General features: G+C 44.7%; 1 protein-coding gene across 10 annotated transcripts in view; it reads right to left on the bottom strand.

The window, feature by feature from the left end:
• Positions 1 to 19826, bottom strand: part of ATF7IP (activating transcription factor 7 interacting protein) — a 673891-nt gene that overhangs the window by 410433 nt on the left and 243632 nt on the right. For all 10 annotated transcript variants that reach the window (XM_086958904.1, XM_086958898.1, XM_086958874.1 and 7 more), the window contains one exon: positions 14676 to 14759. In XM_086958904.1, coding sequence (XP_086815030.1) covers positions 14676 to 14759 — 84 coding nt within the window. The remainder of the gene's footprint in view (positions 1 to 14675; positions 14760 to 19826) is intronic.

The following is a 19826-nucleotide window of genomic DNA, read 5'->3' on the forward strand; positions in this document are numbered from 1 at the left end:
CCATTTGTCTGTGGTTATATTTTTCCACTCCTGGAAGAAATGACTGAGCCTGCCTCCTACTGGTGTTACAGGGTCATTCATGTTTGGTCCGTGTAACCCTGAGTTGGTCTTTTTGTGCTCCAGCCTGGGAGGCTTTGCGCGGGTGGGCACGGGATGTGTGACGGAAACACTTAGAGGCGGGTTGCTGGCCCCCTCTTATTTTGTCCACGTCCGTTCCCTCTCCCGCGAAAGGACTGGTCTCTCTGTTGTTGGTGCCAGTTTTGTCTCTGGTGCCCTTGCTGTGTTTGGCTGTTGCCATGCTTTGACTGTTGGGATGTCTGGTGAGACGTTCCTGGTTGGTTACCCCCCCTTCCGTTCGGTCTCCATGACGGGGTACCCCTCTTTGTTCCTCTGAATTGCAAGGCCCCCATGGACCTTGCAGTTTAGTTTTCCTTTTTCAGCTGGGCAAACTTTTCATCCACTGGCGCCCCAAATAGTGTACCCCCATTGAAAGGGGTGCTAAGAATGTTGTGCTCTACCTCTGGCTTAAAGCCCGAGATCCTGAGCTAAGCCTGCCTTCTCCCAGTGATTCACAACATCATCAGCCTGCTGGACGTGTCTGCTCCATCCAAGGCAGTTTTGAGGAAAGAATTTGCCACATTCTTTCCTTCCTCCACAAGGCGTGCAGCTCTTTGTTGGTACTCGTCTGGTAGGTGCTGCAGCAGCTGTCCGATCTCATCCAGGATTTGGTACGGATGCCTGTTCAGCAGGGCGTTTGAGTTTGCCTTGCGCCAGTACATTGCAGCGTTTCTTTCTATCTTTTTCCCAGTTAGGTCCATACTCTTGCTTTCCTTGTCTGGAGGTGGTCCTAATGTTGTTGGCACATTAGCCCTCTTCCTGGCGGTCGATGCAATAATGAAGTTCGCCGTAACAGATCCTCGGATGTAAGGAGGATCCTTGGCGGAGTGTTTTTATTTCTTCTGCGTCCTAGGCGGGACGGACCTGCATGTCGCTGGTTCCTTGAACGCCTCCTTCCCCTGGGCCATGACACTCTCAAGCCTATGGAGGTACTGGCTCCTAATCTGCGTGGGGAGCAGGAAGTCTGCTTTCAGTTTCTCCTCATCTAGCTTGACTCCAAAAGCTGCTGCCGCGTTCTTGAGGACTATATTGTAGACCACAATGTCATCTGGCGGCGAAGGTCTCGCAGGGTACTCATGTCGAGATCCTGCCACTCCAGGTCCTGTGTCCCCGTGGATGCTGATCCGAGGGTCGTCTGCTGATAGTCTTCCCCCTCCTCCTCGTAATATGAGGCATCTTCCTCCAGGTGTTTCTGGGTCTCTGGACTTTTCGGCGGCTCTTCGGCCTCTAAGTCCTCCTCCTCTTCCATTTCAACGACCACCGTGCTTGGCTTGACGGGATGTTGAACCTCTTCATCCTTTCGTCGAACTCCTTCTTTCTTTGAAGGATGTTATCCATCTTAGCCTCGAGCAGTCTTTTCTTCCTCTCCATTTCGGCGGCCTGTTCGGCGTCTAACGGTTCGGCTGCTCTCTTCAATGTAAATTTCGACGTCGAGATGGGCTTCGGGTCCTTTGTCGGCGCCGAAGCGATCTTTGGGGCCCCCTCTTTCGAAGTCGAACGTTCCGTCTCGGGACGTGCTTCGACGACCTTGGCTTGTGGCCGGTCTTTGCTGTCTGAGAGTCCTTTTCGAAGGATCCGCTGGGCTGTTTTTCCTTGGATGCAGCTGTGGCCGTCGAGATTTTCGGCGCCAGTGCTCCCTTCGAGGACTTCGACTCTGTTTTTCGAGAGTCTGCCTCAGACTTTCGAGGCTCTGTCGGGGTTTTAGGGGTCGTCGACTCTCCTACCTCTTTAGAAGTCTTCTTATCAGTCTCTACGACCGTGTAGCTTTCGTCTTCTCCGGCAACATTGTCCTCCTAGTCGCTCGAGAACGCCATGTCTTGCAGGGACGGCAATTGACTTTTGCCCTGCATGTTGTAGCTGTCTCGTCTGTCGCTCTCTAACCCGGAGAGTCTTCGGTGTGAAGGCGGAGATGGCGTTGCAGTCCTTGTTCTCGTGGTCGACCGGTAGGCAGAGGTTGCAAACCGGGTGCTGATCCTTCTGTGTGTATTTGTGGTGGCAGTTACGGCAGAATTTTAAAAAGTGTGTTGTCCATGCCGTGCGTGCAGGGGTCCCCCTGTGCGCATCCTCCGTTGGACGTCGAAGTTTTTCGAAGTTCTCCTTCTTAGTCGTCAGGGCTCGATGTTGTTATCCCTCGTCGTCTTCTCAGGCTTTTTATTACAAAAGCGGCTTTTCAGTGTCTGCTTTCCCTCCAAAACTCTGGACCCACTCGGGAACGATCCAGACCCAACGGCGGAAAAAAGAATCCGAAGATGGCACCCAAGGGTGGGAGCTTCCGCAGGAAGCGTGCCGACGTCACGAGAAGGACACCAAAAGGTGGGACGTCGACGCCCACCTGAGCTACAAAAAACCCCCAAAAAAACAAAGAAAAGACTACAATTCCGGGCCCAACCACTAGACCGCGGAATAATGCACAGCATAGTGAATCCAGAAAGGTTCAAGCTGCAAAACTGGACATTGGGGCGTCGAAAAGTTCCTGAAACAAAAACAGGCTGGAGGAACCACTTCTCCTGGATCCACGTTGACGCAGAAAAAAAGAAACCAGACATCCGTGCACTGGAAGGGACTTGAAAGACTCCATTGACGTCATATCCGTGAGCGACGTCAGGCATGATGAAAATATTTCGGATCCAGACTGACGTCTGAGAACATTGTAAAGTTAAGGAATCTGCTGCTAGATGTCTCTATGAGATAAATAATCTTTTCCTTGAAAGCACTGCAATATAGTAACTGAGCAAGTACTTCTGTTCAGTTCGCAAAAGGATAGTCTAAGGATTTTCTTTCACGCAAGAAGAAAAGCTGGAAACACACAAATACCACCCGCTAAGGACTCATTGAGATATGGCCAAATGCAGCAGGCCTGCATTAACTCTTTTGTACTTCCATTTTTGGGATAGAACATCGAAGAGAAAGAGATGCAGTCTTAAAATAAACTAAGTCTGGTTTTCCAAGATACGGGCAACTTTAAATACTTCATTGTTGAGTATGTTTTATTTCTTTCTTTATTTATTTATTATGAAGTTTTATATAGCGCTAGCCAGACCCAGGGGTATCTGAGCGCTTCACAACCGTTCGAATGCATAGACGAAACAAACAATTCAAAGCAAGTACAGTGCAGATATCTGCACAAGTGTCAAGAGTCTCGAGACAATATCGGGTATACACTTTGCGTATTAGAGGGATGTCACCAGTGTCAATACGTACTCGTAGTACCTTATCAGGATGACCGTAATCTAGGTATCCCGCCCACATCGGTGGGTTCTGGCAATAGTTCTTCTGCGCCTCATGCCCCTTTGCTACTGACCGATCCAGGAAAAGATTTTTAAGTTGCTCTTTGAATTTTGCGAAGGAGAAGATAGTTCTTATATGAGGAGGGATAGCGTTCCAGATTTTGGGCGCGTTTCCCACGAAGGATCGAGCTGCGGTTTTTTGTTTGCGTGCTTTCATTGGGATGAGTAGTAGCGTGTTTGAGCTCTGGAGGGACCTGGTTTGTCCTGCTTTTTTTAATTTAGAGGCCAAGTATTAGGGTTTGCCTGTGTGAAGGGCTTTGTGGGTGTGCGGGTGAGATATGGTCAAATTTCTTCACTCCTGTGGCCCTTCTAGCTGCTGCGGTAAGTGTTGTTTTAAGGGGGGCCAGGTGCACCTTTGCTGAGCCTGACAGTGTTGCGATCCCATGTTCTAATCTGGATAACACCAGTGATTGGGTAACTTGTTTAAGGTGTTTAAGATGAAAGGTTTTATTTTGTTCAATAGCTTTAAGTTCAGGAAGGCACTCTTCGCAGAGATCTTAATGTGTTTGGTCATATTTAGTTTCGGGTCTAAAGAGATGACTAATGATTTTACAGAATCCGCCAGGGTGATGTTTCCGTTGAGTGTATCGATCACAGGTAGCCATTATGTAATTTGAGGGTTCTTTTCTTTGTTTGAGATGAGGAGTATTTCAGTCTTGTCCTGATTGAGTTTTAGGTGGTTCCTTGATAGCCAGTGTTGGACTTCTCTGAGCGTGTCATTGAGTCTCTGAATGTCGTCAATGGATGTGGTTTCCAGATAGATCTGTGCGTCATCGGCATAGAGGTGGAAGGGGATGTTAGCTTTTCTGAGTAAGGTTGTGAGTGGCTCCATGTAAATGTTAAAACATTTTGGGGAGAGCACTGATCCTTGGGGGACTCCCTTGCTAACTTGATGTAGGTCAGATGAGCAGTTTTTGATTTTTATTATTTTAGTGCGGTTGTGGAGGAAGGAGAACCATTGTAAGACGAGCTCATCTAGACCTGCCCTTTCTTGAAGAGCCTTAATGAGGAGGATGTGATCAACCGTGTCAAAAGCTGCCGATAGGTCAAAGAGGATGAGAAGGCAGCATTTGTCCGCATACACTGATTTGTGCATGTCATTGAGGACGTTGAGGATCGCAGTTTCCGTACTACATCCCTTTCTAAAGCCAGATTGGTTGGTGTTGATTAGGTTGATGCTATCCAAGTGTTGGGTAAGTTGCAAGAGCACGCATCTTTCAAGGGTTTTGGCTAGAAGAGGTAGGTTTGAGACTGGTCTGTAGTTGTTCAGATCTTTTTTGTCTAGGTCTGTTTTTTTAGCAGTGGCGTGACTAGCCCCTGTTTGAGGCATTCCGGGATGATGCCGGATCGCAGTGAACTGTTAATGATCTTGCACCACAGCGGGGCAAGGGAGAGTTTAAGCATTTTGGTCAACTGAGGCGGCAGAGGATCTAGAGCGTGTGAGCTAGGCTTAGATGTGGAGATCAGGTTGACTATCTCATCTTCATGTATAGGGCTGAAAGATTTCCACGATTTTGAAGGAGGTTTGTATGGGGCGTCCTTGATCTCGGGCGGAGGGATCTTGCTGAGGGTATTGATGTTGATGTCTAGTGAGAGTTCGATCTTGTTGATCTTTTCCTCAAAGAAGATTGCAAAATGATCACATAGTTCTTTGGAGGCTTGCATTGCGGAGGTAGCAGGCTTGGAGGCTTGTCTAATGATGCTAAAGAGCTCTCTAGGCCTGTTTGTTTGCGTTATCTAGAGCAGTGCAAAAAAAAAAAAGAGGATTTTTCGTTTTTAATATGTTTTTTGTACGTCCCACAAGCTTCTTTGAGTTGTTCGCGGTGTGTGACTGAGGGGTTGTCTCTCCATTGTCTCTCTGTAGCTCTTAGTTGTCTCCTTTCTGAGTTAATGTCGGAGTTAAACCAAGATCTGGATGGAGTACTCCTGCTTTTTTTTTTAGTTGACTGGTAAGTGATATCCAATGCTAGAAAAAGTATTCTGCCTTTACATATATTTAGCTCATAAAGGTTAAGGAGGCTACATATAATTGGCAAGTTCTCACTATTACAAAGGTGAAAAAAGGAGAACTAATATCAACATTCCGCCATCACACATTTACTCCACTTACAGCTGCACTGAACTAGCCCATGGACAGTGAAGCGCTACACAAATCTCCAACATTACAACAGCTTCAATGACGCATGGAAAAATGGTAGAGAAGAACAATAGTTACTTACCTGTAATCTGTGGTTCTCCAGTATTGGTGTCTTTCATAGATTCACATGCCTGAATCGTTCCCCGTCGTCTGAGTGGGAGTCCCACGGTACATAAAAAAGCAATAATATGCAAATAATTACCAAAAAACCTTAGTAATTAACAACCAGGAAGTAAAGTAGCCCTAAGCTACAAGAGTAAAAACTTCCACACTCATGACCATCATAGTCATTTTGTATAGTCTAAACTGCATCCAATCAGGCAACAGCATCCACTAGAATGTTCTCCCCAAAGGCTCAGGCTCCCAGATATTCTCGCACAGGAATGGAGCCGTCAAGATGGTTCTAACTCTCTCTACTCTACTAGAGTTATTCAACAATTTGGCTGTTTCCTATGTTTCCCCCTATTCGGCGTCCACCTCCATTTTGGCATTTGAATGTGGTGCTCGCTCAACTCATGCAACACCCCTTTGAGCCTATTCACAAAGTTCGACCTTTGTTGTAAATCTTGGGGTTGCTCTCATTCCTACTTTATCCTTGTGAACTAGAAGGTATTATTTCTGTATGGTAAGGGTTTAGATTTCAAGAACTCTTCTAGTTAGGTGACAGCAATTATGAAAGGCTGTCTTTAGGGTTATTCATTTTATCTGTGCGTTATGCACTGGTTCAAATGGGTATTTCATTAGCTATGTTAGTAACACATTGAGATTCCATATATGCATAGGTGTGTTTCTTGGAGGAGAAGGAAAATGCTACTTACCAGTATGCATCTGTTCTTGGCATGTAGAGCTGCAGAATCCTACATTTAGCAATAGATTGCCACCTGGTGTTGGGCTCGGATGATTGCAGGTTGTTGTCTTCTTGGAAGAAGTCTTTGTAGTCACGAGATAGGTGACTCCTCCCTTGGACAATACTGCGCATGGTCATCAACTCCATCCTCAGATTGTTTTTCGCCATGGTGGGAAATGATGGAGTTAGTAGAAAAAAGAGAAAGGATGTCCATGCGTGTGCATCTAAGTAAATGAGTACTGGAACGGATACAAGTCCCGGGGAGGCGTGAGAACATGTAGGATTCTGCAGCTCTACATGCCAAGAACAGATGCATACTGGTAAGTAGCATTTTCCGTTCGAGGCATATGAGCTGCAGATCCTACATTTAGCAACGATTGTGCAGCAGTGTCTCCCCTAGCGGTGGTCACTTGTATCCGTTGCAGCATATTGAAATAGTGTTTTAAGAACAGCTTGGCCTACTGCAGCTTGCTGCTTGGCTTGCACATCAACACAATAGTGTTTAGTGAAGGTGTGTATTGTAGACCATGTTGCTGCCTTGCATATGTCCTCTAGTGGTATATTTCCTAAGAAAGCCATAGAGGCTCCTAGTTTGCGAGTGGAGTGTGCTCTAGGAGGAACTGTTAGTGTACGTTTAGCTTTGTGGTAGCATATTTGAATACACTTTAGAATCCATCCAGCAATTCCTTCTTTGGAGATGGGATTGCCTTTGTGTGGGGGAGAGAAAGATACAAATAGTTGTTTTGTCTTCCTAAAGGATTTAGTTTTGTCTGTGTAATATAGTAGAGCTCTTCTAACATCTAAAGTGTGTAAAGCTCTTTCCGCAACAGAGTCCGGTTTTATGAAAAAACACTACTGATTGGTTTAGGTGAAAAGGAGTAATCACTTTTGGTAGGAATTTAGGATTGGGTCTAAGAACCACTTTGTTAGGATGTATTTGAAAAAATTGTTCTTCTATTGTGAATGCTTGTATTTCTCTAACTCTTCTGAGAGAGGTGATGGCAACAAGGAAAGCAGTTTTCCATGTTAAAAATTGCAGTTCACATTTATGCAACGGCTCAAAAGGGGGTCCCATGAGTCTTGTAAGGACCACATTTAGCTTCCATACTGGAGCAGATGGTAATCTAGGTGGGATTATTCTTTTTAATCCTTCCATAAATGCTTTTATTGCAGGTACTCTAAAGAGAGATAGATGTGGTCTATTTTGTAAATACGCTGCAATTGCTGCTAGATGCAGGCATTTGGAAGAATAAGCCACATTGGACCTTTGTAAATGTAGAAGGTAGCAAATGATATTTTGGATGGAAACATCCAAAGGTTCAATGTGATTGTTGTTACAGTATATTGCAAATCGTTTCCACTTAGCAGCATAGCATGCTCTGGTAGTGGGTCTTCTAGCTTCTTTAATTATATTCATACAGTCCGGTGGTAAGTTTAAGTAACCAAACTCTAGGACTTCAGGAGCCAGATCGCCAAATTCAGTTGGCTTGGTTCTGGGTGCCTTATTTCTCCATGGTTCTGTGTTAAGAGGGATGGTGTGAGCCGTAATTTCTGATATGGAACCAATGAGAGATCTAGTAGCGTGGTGAACCACGGCTGGCGTGCCCTTGTGGGGGACACTAGTATTAGTTTGAGAGACTGTTGTCTGAGCTTGCGTACTACTAGTGGAATGAGTGGAGAGGCGGAAAAGCGTACGCAAATCTGCCTGACCAATTCATCAATATTACATTCCCCTCCGACCGTGAGTGTGGAAACCTGGCGGCGAAGGTTGGCATTTTGAGTTCTCGTGGGTGGCAAACAGGGCTATCTGTGGATGCCCCCACATTTGAAAGAATGTTTGAAGAACTTGTGGATGCAACTCCCATTCGTGAATCTGTTGGGACTGGCGACTCAACAGATCTGCTATCTGGTTGTGGATCCCTGGAAGGTGTTCTACTGTCAGATGTATGTTTTGAGGGATGGCCCATCTCCGAATGATCTGTGCAAGTTGGGACAGTTGCAGGGACAGTAGCAGAGAGTGTGTCCCCTCCTGTTTTTGTACATAATACATGGCTGTCATATTGTCAGTCCGGACTAGGACAGCTTTGTTTTGGATTTGTACTTGAAAAGTCTTGAGAGCTAGGAAAATTGCTAGCAGCTCTAAATGGTTGATGTGGAACTGTTCCTGTTGATTGTTCCACTGACCTTGTGTGGTAAAATGCAAGAGATGGGCTCCCCATCCTGTGAGGGATGCATCTGTCGTGAGCACTATATGTGGAACTGGATCTAGGAACGGCTGTCCCTTTGTCAAGTTTTTGGTGTTCCACCATTGCAGAGAGCGATATGTACGGCTGTCTACCAACGCCAGGTCTGTGAGCTGACCTTGAGCCTGATTCCACTGTTGTGCTACACATTCTTGTAGTGGGCGCATTTGCAGTCTTGCGTGAGGAACTATAAAGATGCAAGACGCCATCATGCCTATTAGTTTCATGAACCCTCTGGGTTGTAGAGAGTGCTGGCATTGAAAAAGGGAGACTAAGTTTTGAATACTTTGAATCCTGGCTTGACTGGGATACGATAGAGCTACTGATGTGTTTATAGTAGCTCCTAGATATTGATGAACGTGCGAAGGCTCTAGGTGTGACTTGATGTAGTTTATCGTAAACCCTAAGTTGTGCAGTGTCTGAATTATTTCTTTTGTGTGTTGTGCACACTGGCCGTATGATCTTGCTTTTATAAGCCAATCGTCGAGGTAGAGGAAGACATGTATTTGTTGTCTTCTGAGATGTGCTGCTACTACTGCTAAGCACTTTGTAAACACTTGTGGTGCTGTTGTGACTCCGAATGGAAGGACTTTGAACTGATAGTGTTGTCCTTGTATGACAAACCTTAAGTACTTCCTGTGCGCAGGATGTATTGGAATGTGAAAGTAAGCGTCCTTTAGGTCTAGTGTGGACAGAAAATCTCCCTGTTGAAGTAATGGGAGTACCTCTTGTAAAGTGATCATGTGAAAATGATCTGATTGTATGTAGTGGTTAAGGGGCCTGAGGTCGAGAATTGGTCTTAATGTCCCGTCCTTTTTTGGAATTAGGAAATACAGGGAGTAAACTCCTGTTCCCCGTTCCTCTAAAGGAACTAGTTGAATAGCATCTTTCTGTAGTAGTGCTAGAACTTCCTGTTGAAGCAGAGTTATGTGTTCTGCAGACATTGAACGCTGCCTGGGTGGTATGTTTGAGGGGGTTGCTGTGAGTTCTAGGCAGTAGCCATGTTGGATAATTTGTCTTACCCATCTGTCTGTTGTGATGGAGTTCCAGACAGGTAGGAACTGTAAAAGTCTGCCCCCCACAGGAGTGGAATGCTGTACGGGAGGCAGAGGGAAGTCACTGTTTAGGAGTGGAAGAGGAGCGGTTGTTGTTACTGCCTCTACCTCTTCCCTTGTTGTTATTGCCTCTGTATCCTCCTCTAAAATAGCCTTTATTAGAGGAGGTCTGTGTGTGTGTTTTAAAAGATGATGTGTCTGCACTGGTCTGATTGGAGCCTCCTCTATAAGAGGAGCGGCGAAAACAACCTCTAGTTTGGGTGGATTGTAATGCCCCCATAGATTTAGCGGTGTCTGTCTTTCTTCATCTTTTCTAACGTATTATCTACTCCCGGCCCGAACAATTGGTTCTGATTATAGGGCTGGTTTAGAATGGTAGTTTGTACCTCTGGCTTAAAACCAGAGATGCGTAACCATGCGTGTCGCATGAGAATAACACTAGTGTTCACTGCTCTGGATGCTGTGTCAGCTACATCTAGTGCGCATTTAATTGAGGCATTAGATATTAATTTGCCTTCTTGTAAAAGTTCTGCAGCCAGATCCTTGTGTTGATCTGGTAGGTGCTCCATTAACTTTTCTAGTTGATCGTAATGAGCCCTGTTGTAGCGTGATAGTAAAGCCTGTGTGTTTGCTATGCGCCATATGTTTGCTGCTTGTGTAGCAATTCGCTTCCCTGACGCATCAATTATTTTGGTCTTTTTGTCAGGCGGGGGTGTATCCCCAGAAGTTTGAGAATTGGCCTTTTTCCGTGCATTTGGCACTACCAAGGAGTCTAATGGCAGATGAACCTTAATGTATAATGGATCACCTGGTGCTGGCCTATACTTTCTCTATTCTAGGGTTTAGCACCCTACACTGTACTGGATCTTTAGAAATCTCTGGAGCATGTTTAATGACCCCCTTGATCATTGGTAACATTTGGGTAGACCTTTGTGACTGTTCGAAAGTGTCTAGCAAAAAATCCTCTTCAATGGCATCAGAGTGCATAGCAACTCCATGGTTAAGTGCAGCTGTTTAATAAATGGTTAAACCCAATACTATCCTCTGTAGGGGAAGGTTTTGTTGGGTAGTACTGAGGATCAGGGATGTCTGATGTATTATTTGGTGCAAAATAACATGAATCATCATCCTTGGGATATTCGGTGTTGCTATCCTCATTTAAAGGGTATGTATGTGGCTCAGGAACATTATGCCCCCCACCAAAATCATACTCCTCGTCAGTGTGGTGTGATGATGCAGGAGGTTGAATAGGAGAGGTTATAGGGTCTACATATGGAGTAATAGGAGAGGAAGAATGTGAAGGAGAGGAAGGGTGCATAGGAGAAGTTGCACAGTCCTTTTTTGCAGTAACCACAGGTGTAAGTGGTGTGTCTGCTGGTCTCTTTTTATAAGGAATTGCTTCCACATGTCCAGTCTTTGGATTAATATGGATCTTTTTCTGTCTAGGGTCTGGTCTCAACAGTTCTTCCTCTTCTATAATCGTCTTTGGCGTCTATTTTTTCTGAGCTGATAGAGGTTGTTTAGTGTTTTTTGCCTTAGAAGGAGTAACTGAGTCTTTTGGCAATGTTTTCGGTGCCGAAGGTTTTTTAGTCTTGTCTGGGGTCTTTGGTACCGATATTAGAGGTTTCGGCGTGGAGACAGGTTTTGCTGGTCCTGTGGCGCCGGAAACTGGCTTCCCCTCTTTGTTTTTTTAACCGGAAGGTTTCGGAGTCGAAGCTTTCAGGTCTGGTACAGGTTTTGGCTTCGGCACCGATGGTACGGGTGCTGAAGTGTCCTTGTCTTTGGGCACCGAAGGTTGTTTTTTTTTCAGTGCCGTAGAGTCCTTCGTTGTCGAAGGATGTTTCGGTGCCAATGGAGGGGGTGTAACTGGCACAAGGTGTTTCTTCGGTGCCGAGGCACCGGAAGGCGTATTCTCTTTCCTCGGAGCCGGGCCCGAAGGCGGGGCGTTAGAGGGTAAATTTCGGTTTCGACTGGACCCCATGGGCGGAGTGCTGCCCGTCGCCTTTTGTTTGGGTAATGTCTGTCGTGCAGGGGCTGATGTACTCACGGGTTGTCGAGATGGAATCGAATCGTCCGAATCTGGAGATCAGGCGAGTCCTCCTCTGCGCCGAGTGGAGCCTCGTTCTCGGAGATATCTTTGATTGGATATTCATCCTCAGAGACGTCTTCTTCAACAATCTCCTCTTTAAAGATGGCCTCCGGTGCTGGTGCTGATCTCCTTATTTCGTGTCAACGGGCCCTCCGATCCCGGATGGTCTTCTTCGATCGGAAGGAGGCACAGGCTGTGCAGGTCGACTCGTCGTGTTCTGGCGAGAGACAGAGGTTGCAGACCTCGCGATGGTTGCTATGAGGGAATTTTGCTCAACATACCGGACATCTCTTGAATGGAGTTCTGTCCACGAGGCGTAGGCCGCACGGCGCCGATGGGCCCAACAGCCCGCGTCGACGCACCGGAATGTAGCTGGTGATGTTGAAAGTCTATTCGATATCGAAAGTACCTAAAGAAGTTTGTTTGAAGTTTCTCTCTTAGAAAAAAAGCAGAAAAAAGTCTTTTCTAGCCAGAGTGGAAAACTTTCATACGAACCCAGTGGCGGAAAAAAACAACCGGAGGATGGAATTGATGACCATGCGCAGTATTGAGTAATCAACTTGGGGGGAGGAGGAATTGTTGTCCATTCAGTTCCCCGTTTCAATACTAAAGTAATCAAGTGGTGGAATGGACACTTGTAGCTACTCAACCGTTGGTTGGCATGGATCACCCTCATAAACGCTATGTTTTTCGAGGAGGGGTTGTTTAAAAACAGAACTTAACCAAAATGAAAAAGAGCTAGTTACTGGATCTTACTATACCACTTAATTAATAGCTATTCATTAAGTGGTATCGTAAGATCCAGTAACTAGCTCTTTAATCTATACCCACCAATATTTTTATCGGCAGACCTAACCTCTTCCTAATAAAGTTTCATTTTGGTTAAGTTCTGTTTTTGAACAACCCCTCCTTTCACATCCTTCACCTCCTTTTTCTCTGGACACTGCTGCCAGAACCTGAGGTTGCCTCTGGGTGAGGCCGGCATACAGCACGATATTGGACATCCAATGATAATGCCGTAACGCTAATGTGGGGCGGAGTACAGAAATATATCGCATTGAAAAACATAGCGTTTATGAGGGTGATCCATGCCAACCAACGGTTGAGTAGCTACAAGTGTCCATTCCACCACTTGATTACTTTAGCATGCGCAGTATTATCCAAGGGAGGAGTCACCTATCTCGTGACTACAAAGACTTCTTCCAAGAAGACAACAACCTGCAATCATCCGAGCCCAACACCAGGTGGCGATCTATTGCTAAATGTAGGATCTGCAGCTCATATGCCTCGAACACCTTTTTTGCTTCTTCTATGAATTATTTTACCAATGGAGTGGTTAATAAACTGTTTCTTATTGCACCTCTTGTGTACACTAGGTGGACACGTAGTGTAGTGCAAAAGAGGTGTTTATCCAATAGGTATGCGAGGTACCTGATCACAGTATTTATATAGCACATACAGCTACTTCCTCGGAAGTGTCCATGCGCTTGAGGCAAGTTTAAAGAAACAATGCTTCAGCTAACTATGATTCTGGACAAAAGTGAGACTCCAAATCTTGACCAGTTTCCCGAAGTTCATCATGTTGAATGGTCAGCAGGAGAATGCTCCATATTTTTGCTGTCAACACCCAAACCACAGCCTCAATGACTAACTTTCTAGAAGACACAATGAGTCCAAAATTGAAGAACCTTGGTGCTCTAAGAAGGGTACACAATGAAAAAATGTAATTTATATATGCATCATGATTATTGAGATAAATGGGTTTGTGTCAGAGGCATATCACTGTACATAAACATTGTTAGTATAAACCGGCGTAGCTTATTCAGATGTGAAGAGATGGATAAGGTTCTTTTTCATCCCATTGTTGGTGGGCGAGCCAGTTGAGCAAAATGTTCGAATTCACTAAGCGCCACTGCACTGCTGCGGACCACTCAATTTTCTTGACCACCATTGCTAACCTCTAGCTCACTTTATTTAGTAGTTGACCTGTTGAGGTGGAGGCATTGCCTTTCTTTCGAGCTGTTGCTACGATGTCAGAGTCATCTGGGATATTTCCCTTGATGAAAGGAGGAAGGGGTGTCTCTGGTGGATAAACCATATTTATTTTCCACCCTTGCGTTGGGTGATGGCCTTTGCAGCCGCAGTTTTTAAAAGTTCCCGTCACCCTGTTCCAGGACACTGAGCAGTATCGGGAGGATTTGGTTCCTCTTCTGCTTGGGCAGTAACGTCTCTAGCAGGAAAAATGATTCAGGTTGTTCCTCCCAAGCTGTACAGCATAGCTGTTGCTGCTCTTTTTATAACCACACTGCACAGAACTCCAACCAATGGTAATTTGGGAGACAGAAGTAGCGGACCCCGTGTTTGTCTCCACAGCCCTTTTACATTTTCCGACTCATGTGATCATAGAGGTATCAGCCTTCTCACCTCTTCAATGTCTTCCTGTTTTTTTCCTATGCCACAAAACCTCCTGTCTGTTCTTTTCTTTTTTCAGTGGAAAAGTATCCTCTTGGCGCAACTGTTTTTTCCTTAACTCCAATGCTCTCTTGTGCTTTGATATCCAAGCATCGGAAAAAAATATGAAGAACGAGACTAAGTCGAAGGGTTTCCTGGGTGTGCGTCTGATAGGACGAACAGAGAACAAAATAGTTGACTACTTCACCCAACCACCAGATGGAGGAATAATCCACAGCATGTGAATCCAGAATAGATTCATGTGATAAAAACGTATAGTTAACTGCGATCCATTGTAGTCCTCAAAAAATAAAGGCACATAAAGAAGCTAGGATGTCAGATCGAAAAATTTAGATCTGCACTTTTGTTGCTTGAAAAGAATGCAGATTAAACACACTGCAACAATTCGAGAATGGCAGCCTGTTAATTCCCCCTTACTTTGTACTCACTTTTTTCTGGTGAGCTTTCTTTTTTACTCTGCTCGTCCTGCTTGGTGTCAAGCTCTTCTGCCACTGCCGTAGGTTCTTCTTTCTCTGCATGCAAAAATGGAAGCTATCAGTTTATGCATATGCACTACAAAATAATTTAGACTGTGACCCAAGTTCTTGCAGAGAGAGCCTAAAAGAATTACAATTGTAGAAGGGCATCCCAACGTTAAAGAGCAACTCACCCTCTGACGTTCAGCCTCCATCAGGACATCAGTGTCACCATACAGAAAACTTATTCTGGCACCTGATAAGTGTCCAGAAACCAATTGTGCACGTGCTGAAGGAGATTTGAAGGGACAACAGATGTAGTGTCAGGACAGCAATAAGGTAGCCAGAAAAAGTATCCCATATGCAGAAGAAGCAGGGGGCCTTGCCTTATTAATGAAGGCATAATACTCAATCAGATTATGCACAGCTAGAATGAAATACCTAGCATCACCAGAATGGTAAGCACTTCCAGTCAAGTCAAGTCAAAGTTCTTTATTCGACTGTCTGAAATGCAGTAATAAAAGTACAGAAAAATACATATATATACATATCATGGTTAAAAATGTTAAAACAACAGAAGCAGATAATCACAGAGAGAATAATTCATATCACGGTCAAATGTAGGTATGCTTTCTTTTCCAAAGACTTATTTACTGGGGTAATAAAGTTCAGTTGGGGGTTAGCCTTCCATGCTTTTTCTGAATTTCAGGGCTGTTTTTAAAAAGTTGCAAGTAAAGAAAGTACTATCAGTGCAGCATTTGGAGATATAGTAATGCTGGCTTTATTTGCACAAAGTTCAATTTCTTAAGCAAAGGGTTTAAAAATATTTTCTGTGGTCTTGAATAACATGAGCATAGGAATAAAAAGTGTGCCAAATCTTGCGGAGACTTATTGTCGCAGCCGCAAGGTGGCAACACTTGCCCTCTGTGGGCGCCACTCGGTACGGCTAGCATCAGGTGATATAGACCAAAACGAAATCTGCTCAACAAGAAGCGCTCATATCTGGAGATGGGCCAGGATAGGTATGGTTCAATTCGCATACAAGTTTTGGTTAATATGTGTCTCGTTACACTACCCTTCTTCAATTCAGTTTCTTCCCTAGCAAGCTGTCGGTTCAATAGAAAAGTATCCTTTACGTATGTTACATCTTTCTTGGATATATGCAGAGGTGTTAGGAAGAGATCCAACCTGCCCAGATCTTGGAGGCAGTTTCTGATGTATTTTTGCCAGGGTATCTTAAATTGCCCTTCCCAGGTGAGTGCTTCAAGAAGGATATTATGGGTTAATGGTATTGCATCGTTCAACCAGCAATTTAGCCAGCAGAGCAGAGGGTTTACAGCAAGCTTATCTCCTAAGTGCGGTATGCCCAGTTCCTCGAGAGTGGAAAAATTAGCAATAGTTTTTGGTAGACACAGGACCTGTTTCAGGAAGTTATTTTCAATGGCTGTGAGGGCGTCCACTGGAGCAAAGCCCCAGAGTTCACTTCCATAACAGGCGACCGCAATGCTTTTTGCTTGATATAATTTCATCAGGGCGATCACTGGTGTATTGCCCATTAAAGTCCATTATTCCAGCATTGGTCCTTATTATTTCACCTTTCTTTTTGTTAATAGCGGGACCCCATGTAAGTTTATGATCAAACAATACTCCAAGGTATGAGAAGGTTTTTGTTGTTGGTATTTTTTCCCCGTTAACTGAGAAGGGGTAAAACTTTTTTGATCCTGAGCCTATCTTCATGACAAATGATTTGGAGTTGTTGATGCTCAGGCCACGCAAATTCATAAATTGATGAAAGGAATCTAATAGTTTCTGGAGTCCAAGTGCAGTTCTGGATATAAGGACGGCGTCATCTGCGTAGAGCAGAACGGGAACGCCCCTTTTCCCTATGCGAGGGTAGTCCGTGTCAGTTTTTAAAAGATGCTCCTCGAGACCATTTACGTATAAGTTAAAAAGAAAAGGTGCTAAAATACAGCCCTGCCTAACCCCCCTATTGATTTTAAAATCTCTAGTTACTTTCAAGTCTGTGGTGTAACGAACATTTGCACGTGTATCATTATGAAGGTCTGCCAGAAAATTAATCAAATTATTTTCAACACCCATATTCAGCAAGACGTCCCAGAGTTTGCTTCTATCAACACAATCAAAGGCCGATGAAAGGTCCATAAAGGCCATATATAATGTTCCATTTCTGGCCAGGGTATACTTGCTACTAATTAAGTATAAGTTCAGGCATTGGGTTGTTGTTGAATGCCCCGGTCTGAAGCCATATTGAACTGAAGCCATTATGTTGTTGTTTTTGGCCCACGTAGTCAGTCTGTTTAAGAGAATCCCTCCCACTACTTTTGCGACTGAATTTATCAGGGAAATTGGTCTGTAACATGCTGCTTTAGTTCTGTCGCCCTTCTTGTATACGGGAACGATGGTGGAGGCTCCCCAGGAATTTGGAGTCCCTATTGAGGCCCCAGCGTTAATGACCGCTGTGAGGATAGGGGCCCAAAAAGGAATGTTTGATTTAAATAAGTCCGGGGGAAGGCCATCTGGGCCCGGGGCTTTATTGCTAGTTAGACCACGGATCCCCAATTCAACTTCTTTGACAGTAAAGTGCAAAGGTGTGCCTTCAGGAAGTTTAAGAGCTTGTGTTGTCTGTGGGGCATCGCTCTTAAAAATTAAACTGAAGTGGGAGATCCAATCGTTCTCGGGTATAACAGTTTCGAGACTGACAGCATTGGGATCGTCGAAAAGTGGCTTGTTGATTGTGCTCCAGAATTTCGAGCTGTTACCCAAGACTGAAGGATCAAGGCAAAGACTCCCAGATGTTTGTTTTTATGGTCTTTTTGCGAGATGCCAGAGCAGTTTTGTATTCTGATCGCAAGGCCTTGATAAGTAAGGGGTCTCTTGGTTTATTCTTGAGGGCAGTTTTCAGTTTTTGATTGGCTGATGAGCAAGTGTGGTCAAACCATCGTGGTTGTTGAGCGATTGTTCCTTTTGTGGATACAGAAAGCAGTTGATCAATCCTTTTTGTAACCACGCAAAGGCTGATAAGATGGACTCTGGGGGTGTGGTGTGCGAGCCGCAGATGTTAAGTTCTTGTTCACAGCACTTTGTGGCAGACTCGTGCAAAGTGTCGCTATTTATCGTGGACCATTTCAGACGGCGGTTGTTATTTACTGGTTTTAGCACTCCCGGGTCCTTGATGTTTTTCTGGAGAACAAAAGGGCCACGTTGTAGCTCAAGGTAGTGCGGGTTATGGTCACTATAAGTGCTTTCAAGTATGTCAACGTTTAATGCCTGGTTTACCACACCAACTGATAGAAGTATGTGATCTATAAAAGAGCCTGACTCTGATCCTTTAAAGGTTGGAATTTTAAAAGTAAAAGAGTCATCTTTCAGCGACAGTGCCATACTCAAGATCAGGACATCTGTTAAAGTGTTCATACTTGTTCCTCGGGGGGCAATGTGCAAAGTGAGGGCCTGTTCTGTTTCCACAGCCGAGAGAGCCCAGGGATGTCGTAGATGGATTTCCACAAGTGTGCGTGTTAAAGTCGCCAACAATTATTTTATCACGGGGCAATTTTGTCAGTTTTTCACGTAGGATATTTTGAAGTATGACGATATTACATTCTCCTGGTGATGTAACAGAGTTGTAGAAGTTGACCAGGGTTAATCCTTTTTTCTCCTTCCTGAGATCCAGTAACTGAATATTCCTACTGTCCAGCTGTGTGTTATTTATCTGGGATATCAGAGACAGACTGATAAATGTTGCTAAGCCCCCCTTTGCCCTACCACTAGGTGAAGGAGATGCGTGGACAAAGAAGCTTTGGTAACCCTCAATAAAAACGTTATTGTCTACAAGCCAAGTCTCCTGGAAACACAGTATGGTGTAGTTTTTGACAAAGGATAACCACAACGGGTCGTTTGCTTTCGCAGCCAGTCCTGCGATGTTCCATGACAGAATTTTGATAGAATTGAAGTCATTTTGATCTGTTGGTGGCTCTGTGATCATACTTTATGGGGGATGCAGTTTTGGATTAACGTTGCTTTCTGAATCTATCAATTGACTTCTGGTAATGAGTGAGGGGTGAAGAGCTATAGGTGTAGGTGAGCTACTTGCTTCAGGTAGGGAAGGGGTAAGGGCCTGATCTAGGGGAGGGCTTTCTGGGCAAAGGGTTATCGTTGTTGTTACTGTATTGGCTGAATTAACGCCTAAGAGGTCGACAGTTATTGTTGGGCTAATCTTACATGGTGTATTGGAATGGCCTTGGGTATCCACCCAGTCAGGGGAAAAACCAGGGAGTAAAGCGGATGGCAGTCAATCCACCTCGTCCAGGTAATCAAAGGTGTATAAGGCGTCATATCTATTTGATGTTGGGATCCCGAAATGATTATAATGTGAGTTCGAGTGTTTATAATCTCGGTGTTGTGTGGGCCCTACTCTCTCAAATGTTGCTGGAAGTGGATAGTTATACGCTCTGCCTTCCCAGGAATGATCATATGAATGTGGTTCTAAGTCCACTGGCATTCCTTGAGTAAAGTCAAATGGGGGGGCCCAAGGTTGAAGGTAAGATTGCGGTGCAAAGGGTCCTTCTTGGACGTAATGGTGTTTGTAATTTTTCCTTCGGTTATCCGAGTGAAAGGGATAAAAGTAACTTAGGCCCATTGTTCGAATCAGACTGTTTGTCACAGAGCTCCTCCAGTTAGCAATGAATTTCGCCGCTCCTCTGTTTTTAAAAGTGACCACGATACAATCGCCCTCTGTAGATTTAAATTGTGTGCCCACCCAATCTACTCTCTTCACATGGGAGATGGTTCCTAATATATTGGAGGGGAGTGGCCTGTGTGTAGTTAGCCATTGCATCACTTTGTTCTTTAATTCTACGTAAGATTCCCCCCTATTATCATCTATTTTAGGAACCCCGATCATGACTATTGTGTAGGCATTAGACTCTGGTGGCAAATTTACGTGGGAGGATGTTCGTGTCATGGTGGACCTAGGTTGCTGTACTCCAATTACTTTAGTAGGTAAGTTTGCGGTTGGTAAAATTGGATGTCTTAATGCCTCAGCAGGAGCTGTGTTTGAGTTTGAAGGATAACCCTCTGCTGCCCATTCACTGTCATCGTCAACCT

Source organism: Lissotriton vulgaris, chromosome 1_1 (genome assembly GCF_964263255.1).
Source record: "Lissotriton vulgaris chromosome 1_1, aLisVul1.2, whole genome shotgun sequence".
Classification (NCBI taxonomy): Eukaryota; Metazoa; Chordata; class Amphibia; order Caudata; family Salamandridae; genus Lissotriton; species Lissotriton vulgaris.